General features: G+C 38.1%; 1 protein-coding gene across 5 annotated transcripts in view; it reads left to right on the top strand.

The window, feature by feature from the left end:
* Itgb6 (integrin subunit beta 6) overlaps positions 1–16,802 on the top strand; it is a 120,412-nt gene that overhangs the window by 89,020 nt on the left and 14,590 nt on the right. For all 5 annotated transcript variants that reach the window (XM_058584947.1, XM_046462260.2, XM_058584948.1 and 2 more), the window contains 4 exons: positions 3,660–3,794; positions 3,999–4,413; positions 10,429–10,651; positions 13,012–13,109. In XM_058584947.1, the coding sequence (XP_058440930.1) occupies positions 3,660–3,794; positions 3,999–4,413; positions 10,429–10,651; positions 13,012–13,109 (871 nt within the window). The remainder of the gene's footprint in view (positions 1–3,659; positions 3,795–3,998; positions 4,414–10,428; positions 10,652–13,011; positions 13,110–16,802) is intronic.

Here is a 16,802-nt window from a genome sequence, read left to right as displayed (position 1 = left end):
TGATACTTTGTAAGAAGTTGGCTTCTTGTTTTGTATTTCTTTAGTATTCACAAACTCAGATGTGTTTTAGGCAATGAACTGTACTCTCATTTGTTGACAAGAGTCTTGATCCAAAGAAAATCTCTCTGTATGAATGTAGCCAAAATATTAAAATTGGTTTACTTCATTTGAAAAGTGGAGCAGCAGGTAGAAAAATCACAAACCCGGACAGAAAGTTGAGATAGTTGAGGTTGTTTTCATAATAACCCACAGCAGCACTGTTCCCAGCAAAATTTTTAAGTTGACTAGAAAGACTCCATGAGTCATACAATCAAGCTCTCTTCGGTCTCCAAAAAGAAAAAAAAAAAATCTACTTGTAAATTGCCACTGAATGAAGGAGTTACGTAGGGAACCAACTCCAGGGATTTAATGAGATAAGATCATTAATTCAAGCAAGAATACAGACTCTTGGCTACACACCAAAATACCAAAAGCACACCAGCATGCCACGTTCAAGGCTCTCAACTTTAGTGAACCAGGGAAATTTCCATTGGTTTAACAAGTATGTAGGTAATTGTTTTTGTGTGTGTGTGCCTTGATGGTGAGTTAGTACTGAGGACAGAATTCTTCCCTTAAAATGAGATATATACCTACAGGGTTATTGTTTTCCTTCTTTGCCCCCATTTTCTAACTCAGTCAACCATGGACAGTTGCCAAATCTTCTTTATTTTGGTTCCTAAATATCATTCCCCTTTATTTGCCTTTAATGTCAAAAAAAAAAAAAAAACCCACAAAGAGGTAGATGAAGCTCTAAATTAGGATGGGGCATAGAAAAAGTAAATTTTTAGGAAGCAGTAAAGCTCCAGCATTTGCTTTAAGCAGCGTTTCCATAATAATGAATGAATAAAATTCTCCTATTTTTGGATGTTTTAAAATTGCAAATAAATGACCCTAGTGAGTATACAATACTCAGCATATACTGAACCAGTGTTCCCTAACTAAATGACATATCAGGATCATTTGAGAAGATTTTTAAAAAGCAGGCATTCTCAGATTCCTTTGTTTCTAACTTTGAAGAATTTGAAGGGAAGGTGGAAGCTACACATTTTGAAAAACAAAAACCTCCAAAATGATTTTTCTGAAAAAAAAAAAAAACCCTCCATATCACCCCACCAATTTTGAAACTCACTTGAAGGGGAAGGAAGCAACAAATTCCTTTTCAAATATTTCATTTCCCCAGAGAATAAAATAAAGATGTGTCCATTTAAATTCTAAGAGGATGGGGTTTTTCTCACTGATGATCCTCAGAAATTTCTGTTTTCTTAGCTCACATCAAAAATTAATCACCACATTAGCTCATGCTTGAAATTCTTCCAGACAGGAAAGCACATCAACAAAACACTATAAAAACCTTCCTCCCTCTCATGCAGTAATTAAAGTTTTAATGTGTAGAATCAAATAAAATTACAAAGCAATCCTTCACTGGATTATAGCATTCTCTGTTTTCTTTAACCCAATACTTTCCAAAGTGTTGGCACTAACATCTCCAAAGAAATCAAGCAAATTAGAAAACAATGAATAGTCAAAAATATTTCCCCCTCCCGATTGACGAGTCTATCCATGCCCCTGCTTGCTCTGCCAGAGGTTACATCCCACTTTATGGTCCCAAGTCACCACATAAGTTACAGTGTAGTTGAACTCAAGGCATTAAGCATTTGAATTGAATCTGTGTCCTCATTTTACTCTCCCCAAAATATCAGTAAGTATCCATTATTCTTCTACTAAACAATCTTGGTCTAGAGTTATTGGAACTTTATGATTCAGGGTGAATGAAGTATGTGATCAATCATGACAAAAGCATAAATTATTTTTCTACTATGTTATTTTCAAATGTATTCTAAAAAAAAACTTTAAAATATAGAGACCTACAGACTGAATTTCTTTTTCAGTCTATAAAAAAAGGAAAGACTATATTGAGAGAAAACATAAAATCCATCTGTTTGACTTCTTATAGGGCAGAGGCAGATGTGTTTATAGTTTGTGGCTACAAACATTAGCTGAGTATTTTATGGTGCCATATTGATATTTTTTAAAATTTTAAATACTGGGTGTATATTCATCTTCCTATCTCGTGCTAATTTCCTCCCTTCCCCAACTACATAATAAAGGCTCCTGAAATACCAGTGATCCCAAGGACAAGCTCCTCTACTGGAATTTAAACTCTGGGAAGGAATCCACTGGTTTATTTTGGTTGTCCTGGCTCCTAGGAGATGTTCAATCAGCAAATGAATGAAATAATAAAAGATACAAATTAACATGTATGCCCTTTCCTTGGGAAATTTACACTAAAATATTCCTGGTCAAATTTGCAATGATTCTCAATCATATCAATGCTGAGACTTCCTTCAGTTAGGTCAGATGATGTCACTTACTGATCCTCATTATGGATGTCACCTATAGACATATCCCTCATATCTCATTTAGCTCCTGGAGATTCACTATGCCACTATCTCCAATGCTACTTTTGTCATAATTCTTGATGATTTCAAAATAAACAGAATTTGGAGAAGGCAGGGTCATCTGACTCTGAAGTTAGCAAAATTAAGTTTGAAGCTAAATATGCTTATAAAATGCTATCAATGAAATGGGTATATGAACTCAAAACCTTTTAGATGAATTGAAGTTTAACTTAATTCATAATATTTTTAAATTTATTTTTATTCTGTTTTTTATCTTTAATAATTTGGTTTTATCCCTCAAAATATGTACATTGATGTTGTAAGTTTATAAGAAATAGAAAAAGTAAAATGATAAGCTTCTGAGAACAGAAATCCCGTCTCATCCTAGACTTGACTCTACATTAAATGTACAATAGGCACTCAATTAATTCTAATAATGACTTTAAGGCAGTTTCCCCTACATTTTGCCACCTCTAAATCTTGGATCGATTTGTTAATTAATGGTGCCTTACAACCACTGCATGCCAGGTGGAAGTCATGACATGGTTTTATTGACAGTTGTGATCATTGTCACTTCAACTCCTAGAATGCATTGTGGCTATGTAAGTGCTAAGTTTAATTGCCATTTTAAATATCTTTGAAAACTTTGTCCTATGAGTTGATATTGAGATGAAAGTTATTATGTATGCATAAATGTACCAAAACAGAGCAGCAGGGTGTAAATTTGATATCAGTGAAGCAAGTATTTCTCGTTGGAGGAATGGCTGAATTTCTTACAAATCGACAAACACAGCTACTTTATGGGACCTAAGAAATGAAGGCACTTACAAGTAAAGGAAACTGTTATTATATTTTATTATCAAGATACAAGCAAAAAAAATTGTCTTTTATATGCGAAACTATGCAACGCAGGAGAATTTGCTAAATGCTTCAGAATGGATGGAATTATTTTCGGAGCATTGATAGACTAATGACTATCATAGGTTGTGCAGAACCACATGAGTTATTTTTATCATAGTTTATCATGTGATAATAGCATATCTTATGATTAATGGTGTCTTAAATTCAATATTGATTGTCATTTCCTTGCTTGATTAATTATATGGTAAATTTCTTTTAGATCCAATTTAATTTTATTCATTTATAGTTTAATGACTCGGTTTCCTCTTCTGGTTGTACTTTCTGTTGTGACTTATTTAACCCTTTATGTCTTAATTCAAGGAACTGCGGTCTGAGGTGGAACTGGAGGTATTAGGAGACACTGAAGGACTCAACCTGTCCTTCACAGCTATCTGTAACAATGGCACCCTCTTCCCACACCAAAAGAAATGCTTGCACATGAAGGTGGGAGACATAGTAAGTAGATGGACAATTCAGCTGTATGAAAAAATATTCAGATGGGTCAGAGGTTAGCTTAGCTTACTGGAGCTGGGCTCCTTTCAATAATTTCAAAGATTTCCTAATAAACGCTTTTGGCAAAGCTGATTTCCGCACGGACTTGTTTCACCTCCTGCAGGTTGGTGGACGGAGGAAGTAGATAATTGGTATTTTCTTTTCCAGGCTTCATTCAATGTGACTGTGAGCATACCCAACTGTGAGAGAAGCAGGCACATTATCATAAAGCCCGTGGGGCTGGGGGACACCCTGGAAATACTCATCAGTCCGGAGTGCCACTGTGACTGTCAGAAAGAAGTGGAAGTGAACAGCTCCAAATGCCACAATGGAAACGGCTCCTTCCAGTGTGGGGTGTGTGCCTGCAACCCTGGCCACATGGGCCCTCACTGCGAGTGTGGCGAGGACATCCTGAGCACAGATTCCTGCAAGGAGGCCCCCGATCACCCCTCATGCAGTGGAAGGGGCGACTGCTACTGTGGGCAGTGCATCTGCCACTTGTCTCCCTATGGAAACATTTATGGACCTTACTGCCAGTGTGACAATTTCTCCTGCGTGAGACACAAAGGGCTGCTCTGTGGAGGTAGGCCACATCTAAAGACATCTCACTGCTATTCAAATATCAGGAAGGGGCTTTGCATCTTTTCCACCTTCAAAGTTTCCTGGGCATAGTGGGTGTTTATAAATATTTAATGATCAACTTGGTGGGTTAATCTTTAGATTTAGGATTATTGAATCTTCTCTCCCATTTTTCTTCTGGCTTTTTCTAATCTGTAGTTATCACCCAGGCTCCTCAAAATTGCCTGGTGATCTGAATTCCATTATCTTCCAGAATTTTCTGGACCAAGCTGATGGGTGTGACCCAACTCTTAAATGCCTATTGCTTTGCGAAAATAAAAATTAGACTGCTAAAGGGGCATGCTTCCAAGGACAAGGAGCACAAGGACACTAAATGGACTCTCATAGCCTCCACTCATTCCATAGATTTCTATTGAGTACCTACTATATGATATGTATTAGGTTAGGCGATAGGTCTAATAACAATGAGTAAGAACATAAATGAGAAGCCTATGGAAAGGATGAAAATAGGAAATTTCTTAAGAAATGAAGAAAAGTTTAAAATAGAAATATTTACATGTTAATATTATTTATAGATGTAAAGTAACTAGAGTTTAAGAATTCATTGCCTGACTATTATAAAATCATTCTGATATTTATACACATGTATTTAAGAATGGTCTATGCAGGCAAGAATTACAAATATCTTAATATATTTTAAAATAATATAAATTTCTACTACAAATGGGATCTTAACTGACGGTTGAATGTAAGCTCTAATGTCTTGAGTTTTTCACAGTATGTAAGCAAATGGCTCTTCAAAACAGACAGCCATTATCTCTACAGAAAACTAGGCAAGTTGTGTTTTCAAACTATAGCATTAGGAACATATAAAAGAGACCAATTTTCAGGGAGGAAAAAAACCTGAAAGAAAGGAAGCCACAGAGAATTCCAAGCTTTTTGAATATCATTTGATACCCCTAGGAATCCACTACCTTTCATTTCTCTGCTGCAGCTATGGCTACAAATGGGATCTTCTGAGAAAATCCACTTTCTCTCATCCCTGTCCACAATACAGAATGAAAAACTCGGAAAATTTGTTTCCTAAGCTTATTTTTGTCTTTCCTTTTTTGGCACAGGATAAAAGGGCAGGGGTACTGTCAAACCCAGGACTTTGAGCATTTGAGGCAAGCACTTCACCACTGAGCTACATCCCAGCCCCTTATTTCCGGATTTTATGGGTGTGCTTCCAAGTCCATAAACTGTCTTCACTTGATGCAGACAGGACACAACCTGGAAGCAAAAAGAAGCTACCCAAAGGCTGTCACCACATCATAGAAAGAATATATCTGACAGAATTCCACACTGCATTTCTAATACAAGTCTTTAAAAAAATATATACACATTTAAAATATTTACAATTACTTTCCAAAAAATGCTAAATGTAATATAATCTAATAGCTATACTAACACCAGCTGTACATCACCCTTAAAGTCCTGGATCTAAGGAATCCAAAACAGCATAAATTGCTCATGTGCTCTGCAGCACTGCGCTCCCTGACTGCCTTTCATCTTATTTTATATACAGGGAAAAAGGGAATAAACGCAAAAAGAGTTGACCTGCTCTGTTCGTTGTAGTTACGAAGATCTGACAATAGCAACTTTTTTTTTTAAATCAGATACAGCAGTTGCTAAAGAAATTCTCTTTAAAGAAAAATACAATGATTTCTTCAGCTAAGCTCAGGAAATTTCACCGATGTTCATTTCCTTCATCCTCTGGAGTACATTATGATCCTCAGCCACAACTGTTTCTATGAAGCTATTTTGTTGATTAGTAACATCACAAAAGATGAATAGTAACTTTCTCTTTTAAATGTCTAATGAAAGTAAATACAGCCAAGTGCTCTGGTGCACACCTGTAATCCCAGCAGCTCAGGAGGCTGAGGCAGGAGGATAGCAAGCTCAAAGCTAGCCTCAGCAAAAGCAAGGCAACTCAGCAAAAGCAACTCAGTGAGACCCTGTCTCTAAGTAAAATACAAAATAGGGCTGGGGATGTGACTCAGTGACTGAGTGCCCCTGAGTTCAATCCCTGGTACAATCCCCCCCTCAAAAAAAAAAAAAGTAAGTACAATTCTTCAAGTTTACCAAGTAGTTTTGGAGTATCTACTATGTGCCTGGCACTGTGCTTAGAGAAGGGATAAAAATCCCTGCTCTGAGGAGACACTGCTGCTGCTGTTGCTGCTGCTGATATTTTCAAAGCAGACCATATATGCCCCAGCCTCACAACTTGGGCTGATCTCACTTATTTTACCACTAATACACTTGGCAATGTGCTCCTTTTCTGAAGGGCTATTATCACAATGTTCCTTTTCATGCAACTTCTTTCGTCCATCTGCAAGCACTCAGGCATACAGGGCTCCATTGATTTATTTTTCTTGCCCAAATTCCATTAGTCTCTTATATTTTGATTTTTAAGAGACTGGAAGCAGTAACAGGAAAATGGCATTAGAGAAAATACTTCCTGCCATTATTCACTTATACTTGTTTGTCAATGGCTTTCCAGAAGAATCTAGCTCTCTAAAGAGATCTTGGTGATTTTTCTGAATCTTTAGTTATCATCTTGCTTCTATATGAAACTTCTATAGGAAGGTGTTGCCACTGTTGTTGCTGCATGAACAGGTGCGTTAAATAATTGGTTGCTTGGATATCAATTAGCAACTTCAGTGACCAGGCTGATGGTTCTGGAAGGTCAGCAGAAAGGAAGGTTTCTAAATTTGAAAGGAGTGCTTTGTTTTTGCTGTGATGGTTCTTTTTTCCTGCTCCAGAATGGGTTTTCTAAATTTCTGCTAAGTAATTCTTACATATATAATACTCTTGAGCATTCTTGAAACATTTGGAAATGCACATTTCATTTTGTAATATGTATAGATTATATTAATTATTCAGATTAAATTGTAATTTCAAAATTTCTCCCCATTGTGAATGTAAGTTTCCCCTTTTGCTAAGGAAGAAATCAAAAAGTATTATAATTCTGAAGATCACTTACATATGAAACTTAAATTGGCTCAAATTACTTAATTATTCTTAGCTTTGAGTTAATTGGCTCAATTATGAATTGCATAGGTTATGAGATACAGTTGGAATGTCTTAATGTCATAGATCCAGATAAATTTTAAATCATCTTTTGTTAGAGGAGTGTGCCCTCCTTAGTATATGTAGAGAGAGAGAGAGAGAGCAAGAACAAGTTAACATACACACAGATACTATATATATATATATATATATATATATATATATATATATATATACACACACACACACATACATATAGAATATGAATGTACCTGTTCCTACAGCAGCAACACCTTCCTATAGAAGTTTCATATAGAGGCAAGATGATAACTAAAGATCCAGAAAATCACCAAGATCTTTTTAGAGAGCTATATTCTTCTAGAAAGCCATTGAGCAACAACTGTAAGTGAATAATGGCAGGAAGTATTTTCTCTAATGCCATATATATAATATGTATGTATAGTGTGTGTATATATATGTATGTATATGTATCTATAATGTATCTGTACATGTATATATGTATATATATATAATATATGCATGTATAAACATATAACACACACACACACACACACACCAGGAACCCAATTTCAAAACCTTTGTGGTTATCTTTGTGTGTATGATTTTGACTGGGCAGAGCATTAAGCCGAGGACTCTCCTACTCTCAATCCCTTAGGCTCAGTCATGAGGAGAGAAAAGTAATCAGCTGCAACAGTAAAGTTTGCAAGGATCCCTAACTCCACAGTGAACTTGGCAGTGCCTCTTACAAGTAGAAGCATGTTTCACGTGTGATTTTTATTTTTTTTACATCTACTTTGTTTTCAGTAAAGGTATAAGAGTTTTAATACTGATGAATACTTTTGCTTACAGGTTCTTGCTACTGGATAGTTTTAAGGAATAACGCTAATAACTAGCACTTATGTAGTGCTTAGTGATGGGCCAGGCACTGTTATAAACACTGTTAGACACCATCTTAGGTAATACTAAGTTTTGCTGGAAGATCAAAACTTGTGAGGCAAAATGCCTGAGTGCACAGTTTTTACTTCTGAAGAAAGTATCAGTTAGGAGACTTTGTAAATAAATGTTATTTGTTTGGAATATCAAATGCCTATTTTAGTATACTGGGCGTGGCAGGCACCCCAAAATGTAAGGAGTGGACACACACCATTATCTTAAACACATTTATCATCTCAGAGTATTTCATATACTTTTATGTGGCCAGATCTATAAGGGACTTGCAAGATTAGATGAGACATTTGTCCACAGCTGGTTTCCGTGTGCCTCATCCTTGGAATTGTGTCTGCCCCAGGCTTCTGCAGCCACCTTGCTCCTGCTCCCTCAGTCTCTCCTCTGATGGCCTTTTAAATGTCAATGCTCTCCAGAGCTTTTCTCACTCTCCCTGCTCTCCCTAGATAACCTGGTTCACAGTGGCCTCGACCACTGCCTTTCCCTCATGGATGCCCAACCCCAAACTTCAGGCTCATATTCAGCCACCTTTAAGGATGTCCTTCAGGCCCCTCAAACTCAACAGACCCAGAGCTCTTTTTCCTCTTCCGCTTTAGATCCAATTATTCATTACATAATGAAGCACCTCCATGTGCCAGGTGTTGGGACACAGCAGTGACCATGAGCTGGCTTCCCTTCCAGGTCAGTGGAGAGCCACATCACTTGCCAGCCTGGTCACCTGGGGAGGATGCCGTTCCTCTCTGGTTCTCCTTACACTGCTCCTGGTACTTTCGCACCTTACCCTGAGCACAGCAGCTCTCACTCTTCCCACTGACACTATCATTGTTGTTCAGGCCTCTGTTCATGGAAGTCCTCTCAAATGGTTTTTCTGCCCTGGTTTGAGTCTCTACTGATGGCAGGATATATCTAGACACATGTCAATCTGTTCAGGGCTCTACCCTTCTTAAAATTTCATAACTTCCAGGATCAAAGCTCTTACTGTGGTGCTCAGCCATCTCACGATCTGACTTCTGGCATTTTGTTGACCTTTCCATCCTTCCCTCTATCACATCCTACAAGCAGCGTTGGCTCCTGCCATATGAGACTGCTACGGTTGTTAAGCAAGCCACATGATTCTACACTTTCAGCATTTGCCTATCTTTTTCTTTGCCTGAAATGTAGCTAAAACTCTTCTTTAATCTTCTACCTTCCAAACTCAGTCCAGGTATCACTTCCTTTGGAAACTTTCCTAAATTTCCAGTTTAATTGGGAAACTTTTGCCCTCTGTCCATAGACTTATCACACTGTATTGTATTTAGTAATAGTAGTATTTATTTGCCTGCCTCCTGCACTAAATTATAAATTCAGTGACTTTGTCTTATTTAATTCTCTATCCTCAGGCGTAATATAACCTTTGGCACATAGTATATGCTCAAAGTTTGTTATACACATTGAATTTGTCCAATTCTCATTCTATGCCCATGGGACAGCTAACTGGTGAATGCAGAAGTAGGAGATTCACACTGTATCTCATCCTACCAAAACCATTGGAAGTAGATTTTGTTCCCTCTGTTTTTTAGGTGAGGCTTTCATGATCAATCAGCTTGATGATGTAGAGGGGTGGGCATTCATTCAAACCTGTCTTGCATCTCCATCTTATGTCATATTAATTAGAGGCAAAAAAATCAAAATAACAATTAAGTATATATACATATGTACTCATGTGCACCAAGTAGCTGGTATAGGTTTGTCTGGATTATTAATTCTGTCTGCTATAACATCAGGTAATCAAGTGGATCGTCAGTTAGGAGACCAGATCAATAAGCATATGCAGTTAGCAAAACATATTAATAAAATGTCTACACTTACACACACACACACACACACACACACACTTTTTTTCTCATTTTGTTCTTCAGTCTTTTTGCTAGTATTTAAAGACAAAGAGAAAAGATGCCCTTCCCTGCAAGCCTACAGATGGCTTTGACCATGGGCAGCAGAGAACCGAATGCGTGTTTTACAGATAACGGAGACTGCGACTGTGGAGAGTGCGTGTGCAGGACCGGATGGACTGGCGAATACTGTAACTGCACAACCAGCACAGACTCGTGTGTCTCTGAAGACGGAGTGCTGTGCAGCGGGCGCGGGGACTGCGTTTGCGGCAAGTGTGTTTGCACAAACCCCGGAGCCTCGGGTCCCACCTGTGAACGATGTCCTACCTGCGGTGACCCCTGTAACTCAAAGCGGTAATGTCTCTATTGCTTTAGTCCCTTTTGTGGAAAACGTTCCTCACGATCAAAGTTCTAAAGATATTTTGTCAACTCGGACCTCAGATTGTCTTTGCCGGGTTTGGTCTCCAGGCATCCATCGAAACAAAAACCCACAGGGCCCCTGTGATCCTCAGCCTGGAATAACAGTCAGTCTCTGGCTGGAGGCTTTCTCGGCCCTGATTATCCAGAATCACAAAGTCAACATTTCTGCCTGAGACAGCAGGGGGAAGTGGAGCTGATGTCCCACACTGATAACATCTGATGGCCTCTCAGTTACAATACCAGCCACACAGAAGGAAAGCCCTGGAGGCATCCTGCTGACACCCACAGGCAGTCAGTACCTTTTCAGGGGAAACAGACAAGCTTCTTTCTTATCTAGAAGTTTATAGCCTGACCTTGTGGGATTCTTCCTATCATCAGAATCATGGAGGCAAAGAGGCCGAGAAAGAAGAGCTTAGCTTTCCATTCTGCCTCTTATCGCCCATGCTCTTTGGCACCTTTTTGTCATTGTCATTGTAGGTAGCTATTGTGTATTGTATTTTTTTAAGACTATAAGAACATTTTCTTATTTTCGAGTAAGAAAACTGTTTCTTTGGTTAGCAACTACCTTCTTCATGGAATTGGGGCAAAATTTGTCAGTCAAGTGAAGCAAGTTTCCCAGAAGGCTGTTAGGGTGTTTCTTAAGAGGTTCATTGTCACTACTTCTGATACTCCAAAATGGTGACATTTGCATATCCAATGAAAATGGAGTGAGAAAATAAATTTTTTACTCATTGATAACTCACCATTTAGGTGTCAAAACTTCTCTGTCAGTATCCCTGGAAAACTAAGACAAGTGTCAAAAGCATGGGTGCATGAGCAGAATTATTTGAATAGGATCCAATGTAAAGTGTCCCTTCATGATGTTCCTTTCATTATTTTTCTATTTCATCTCCTCTGTAAACATGGTTCAATCTTAAATCTGACTTGGAAGATATGAAATTCATACTCAAGTAGTTCCAATTTGGGAATCAGAGTGATCTTGATGTTTACGTTAGATGAGTCTATTCTTCCATTTATCCGGTGTGTGTTCGCTTATCAAATAGATATTAAGTGCCTACTGTATGCCAAGAATAGTGTTAAGCCATGGGCATGCAGGAAAGACTGAAACAGTTATAGTTTCTACCTTCACAGGTGCTGAGAGTCCAGTGGGCAAGATAGAGGTTTTTAAAGTAATGACGGTGATGTCTGGGTTGCCAGTTTCAGGAGGGGATATAGAAGGTGCTGGCAGCGGGGAGGGGCATCGGTCCAGCTGGTGCAGTCATCAGTGAGATGCACAAAGGAGACTTTAAGGGCTTCCACCATCTCCCCCAGACCCTCACCAAGCCACTCCAAATAAATACGTAATCTAGGAAAATGCAATATACTTGCAGAGCAAAAGCGACTTCACAACAAGATTTATAGCCCCACTCCAGATACGTTACCACTCCTAAGTTTTTCTGTAGCGGAGTTCTAGTCCCCCCACTACAAGGGAACTTTCTAGACTAATGTTAGGAAGGTTTGGTTGAGGAGATGCAGCTTCAGCTGAGCTTGCCAAGCACATTTCCATGTCTAGGGGGAAGGATGCAGCACCATGTATCCCCACAGTGAGAAAACTTTTGTTGTTTTGGGTTACTCCAAGCACCATCTATTTGCAAAATGATTTGCAGCACAAGATTAATTCAGGGTCTAATTTTACTTTGTTCCTTAGACATCTTTAAGGTAGCTTAATTTCCTTATGTCCTTGCAAATACACTTTTCTGTAAATTAATGCAATCTTTTATTAAAAAGCTTGAATTAATGAGGATCCAGGCTTAATCCTAAGCTTTTAAAAATATTCCTATCGACACTTGAATTTATTTAAAAGCATAACAGAAGAGAGAATTATTAAAATAATCATATGTGGCATATATGAAGACCACGAATCATTCTTGGGATTCTGGTTAAGATATAGATTAAATTCAGAACTTTGCCTAGTCTCTAATCATATTTATAAATGTAAGCTTTCCCTGGAAAAAGTAAAATGAACATATAGCTAAATAAAATATCAATCGGAAGCAATCGCTACAGAAAAATGAGTATAGCAGCAATTATCAGGGCTGGCTCAGGGAACATTGATTACTGGGTGGAATTCAGAATAATTCAGCATCCTCTTGGACATTGCCTAACTATCTTTCCAAAAGTGACAAAAGGCCAGTGTCATTAGAAAGATACTCTTGTAGCATAATCTACAACCAGAGCATAAAGCAATATTCTAGCTACACATCTATTTCCACCAACATGAACTGATAAATTCTGTTAATTCTGTCTGTCTGCAGGAGCTGCATCGAGTGCCACCTGTCTGCAGATTCCAAGGCCCAAGAAGATTGTGTGGACAAATGCAAACTAGCGGGCACAACTATCAGTGAGGAGGAAGGTGCTGCTTGTCTTAAATGGCTTTCATTTCCTTTGCATGGTTCTCCAGAGGCAGAAACGCTGTAAATCAAGAGCCTTTCTGGCCTGACCCCATTTGTACCAGGGCATTAGATCACTTCCATTCTTTGTTTAAAAGTGAGTGCATTCTATAAGGCTAAAAACTCCGTGGCTTGGGATTTAAAATCCCAATTTAAAGTCATGGCTGTTTTATTGGACTTCAGCTCTATCGTTAAGAGTGTCAGCATTTCACTTCTGCTTAAAAAATGCCATTGTGGAGAATTCCAGAATGCTATATTTTCCAAACTAGAAAGGAAGAAAATTGAAGAAATGACCAAATGTTAAGCCCCCAAACCATAAATTGTCCTCAATCATCTGATTGCCTTATTTCAAGATAAGATAAAGGCAGCAGTAAAACAGTTTTCCCGATTGTAGCTCCCAGATGCTGGGCAGGTTCTGGTCAATGGCCATTTTTCCTCCTCCTCTCAAAAGCGTTCACTTCCCCTCCCCCACACATGGTACACCCTTAATTTCCTTTTCCCCACCCCCAAAATTCAGAAGTTCCTGTCATCTGTAACTGCTAAGCAAATTGTACTCTTGCTTTCATCTGTTATTTTAAATACAGTTACTTATAATAAGATTCTTCATAATGGCAAATATTTCAATCAATTGCATTTTAGCTAGGAAGGCCATTTTAAAAAATAATTTGTGGACTTTAAAACAAAGAAGATGACTGATTCTGCCTAAAGGGACAATCTAGGAGAATTTAGTTTTGTATCATCACAACCCTGCATTATCATGCTGCTCAGGTAGAATTGCTACTCTGCATGCAATAGCAATGTGACCAAGATCTATCTCAGGTGAAGGGAAATAATCAAGACAATAATTTATGACACTGTAGGATATGTATTTTGAATAGATGGAATTAGAATACGGAAATTAGTCCATTTCCAAAATGGAATAATATAATGACATTTATATTCTTTTGAAAATTACTTGCCTTGTTTCAAAATTGAGAGTTCTGACTGCACAGTTGAATTATCCTATGTGCAGGGATGTGATTAGTGCTCATAAGACCCCTCATCAGTGCTTTTCTGGTGACCAAAGATAAACATGCCAAATAGCAGTAAATGGGACAAGATGGTGTGTACCTTAAACGACTACCAAACTTAAGATTACATTAAAGCACTGAGCGAAGCAGCATTTGTGGGCTGTCCACATTAGTAACTAGTACTGAGTCTCAGCATTTCCTTCTAGGTTCATTTCACAGCAAACAGTGGGAATATTTACCAGATGTCTCTTAGAAATGAGCAAAAATTGCAGAAAATGCCTACAAATGACTAGAACTGAATTCACTAGCAACATGGGAAATCAAATGTGCTGAAGGAAAAAGGGATAGAGCCTTAGAAACATGTAAATCATAATGGCTTCCACAGGGTCGTTACTATGTTAAGTACACAGTTTTCTGAGTAGATTGTCAAATGCTTAGATTTCAGAGGAAGGCCAGTCTTGCAAGGCATTTATAATATTTACATTATTCTTTTTGTGTATTTGGCCCAGTTATCTTCAAGAGAGGGGGATTCAGGTATTTCCAACTTGGGGGTTGAAAATAATAATTGGATTATTAATACCATTTAATCTGGATGGACTTGAGAGAAAAAAAGGTATTTGTCAGACTGTAAATTTAAGAGCCACTTTACCAATGAGCCTTTTTTATAAGCCATGTTTTGAATGAACCAGTTTTGTTATTGCTCACACCTCCTTGAACGGATCACATCATATTTGCTCTTTCACAGGGACTTTTAGCAACCCATCTTTCCCCCACTAGGACATGGAGAATAAAATAAAATAAGCATAACTTTACTAAGTGTGTAAATTGGTCCTAAATTGTGCTGTCAGTGACTTGGGCAGGCACATCTAAGAACATGTGATTTAATCTCACTCTTCCTTTTACTGAGTCATGTTAATTTACCCCAATATCCATGTACTCATAGAGTGTTTCTTGGAACACCAGTTCTGAAAGCATTCAATGGAGAAAAGCACCCATGGTCGTATAAATGTTAGAGATGGGAAATTAAATTTTTTCCCTTTTTTGCCAGACTTTTGAGAGTTGTTGTGCACATTAAATTAAATATGTGTGTGAATCACCAGGAGGGACAAAGGGAGGGATTCCTAAACATGTTTGACCACAGAACCGCATTTTTTTCCCTTGAGAAACTGTTTCCACTGAGAATTGCTAACTGATTCCAAAGCCGAGGGCTTAAAGCACGTGGTTGTCTTGCCTCAGTGGAACAGACAGTTTCCATTTCCACATCCTTCTTGGACCTTCTAGCCCCAACCTCATCATTCCCATTCTCACATTTCTTTCTTCTCTGAGAATGATTTCATGGGCCACCAGGAGATTACATTTTCACTGTATTATTCTAGAGCAGCCATGTGGGCACTCACAAAGGAGAGTAAAAAAAGAAAGGGCCATTTTTTATGAACAACAAAAGAAAACTTTAACAGCTAATTATGCAAATCTTTCATTGCACATTTGATAATACTTTCTCAATACCCAAACACTACAAATAAGGCTACGTCTAGAGCCATAACAGTTAGGAAAAGGAGTGGTGAAGTAATTAAAGCAAGATGGGAGTTGTGACTCAAAGGTCATACTGGCAGTTCCATTAAAACTGAAGTAATCCTGGTCAAGGAAAATAAGCCTCCCTGTGCTTCAGTGGAGCTATTTAAAAGAAAATAAAAAAGCAGGATTAATATTACTGAAATGGGTATGATAAGCCATCCCACACATTTCCTACCTGAGAACAAAATGTTTCATTAAGTGTATTCAAGGGAGCAGGGTCGGCCCGCACGGTCAGGGCACAGAGGGAAGGAAGAAAACATGGCACTAAGAAAAAACACGTTCCTGGAGACTTTAGGAATCCCAGGTGATTGGAGGGATGAGGTAGGCAGCTGTGGGTGAAGACCCTCAAAGTGATCGAAGTATGAATTGTATATGCAGTGTCATTTGCAGTCAAACACAGATTTCACTAATCACATGTTGCCCAGAGGTTCCCAAACCTTCTAATCAGAATCATCTCATTAAGCTGCTTATTAAACCACACACTCAAAGTCCAAGTGCCCATGTGTATACCAGCCCTTCACATGCAGCCCTGTGCATACCCCCCACCCGGGGGGCAAGTCCTCAGAATCCATCTTTTCAAAAACCCCAGGTGATTTAGACAGTCATAAACATTTGGAAATGACCAAGCTAGAATGGCTTGTAATTAGATTTCTTCATATTCCTATGTAAATAATGTTTTCAATGAATTTAAAAATAGTTTATTCTCTTCAATCTCTTGTCTAAAATCTTAATTATAATGCTAAATGTTTACCAGTCCTGTTTTCATGAATAATACAAGGCACACTTCTCACAGACTTTGCCAGGTTCTTATCTTACAAATTACATGGAAAGACAACAAACAATGACCTATATTTCTATCTTTCCATAGCTGTAGCAATTTTGTACCCCAATGGGCTATTATTTTTCTTTGTAAGGAGCAGGGAAACATAGGCAGATTCTGTTTCATTAACACCTCGTTGTTTTTAAGCTAATGAGAGAAGTTATAAATGTGTCCAAGATTATTTGGAGTAGTCTCAATTTTAATATTCTGACCCATTGTGTCAAACACACTAATATCTAACCATATGTCCC

The sequence above is a fragment of the Marmota monax genome, unplaced genomic scaffold (genome assembly GCF_021218885.2).
Source record: "Marmota monax isolate L192 unplaced genomic scaffold, Marmota_monax_Labrador192_F-V1.1 WCK01_AAM20220418_F8-fsc00129, whole genome shotgun sequence".
NCBI classification, from domain to species: Eukaryota; Metazoa; Chordata; class Mammalia; order Rodentia; family Sciuridae; genus Marmota; species Marmota monax.
Note: the sequence above shows the minus strand (reverse complement) of the source record. Positions and strands in the feature narration are given on the sequence as shown.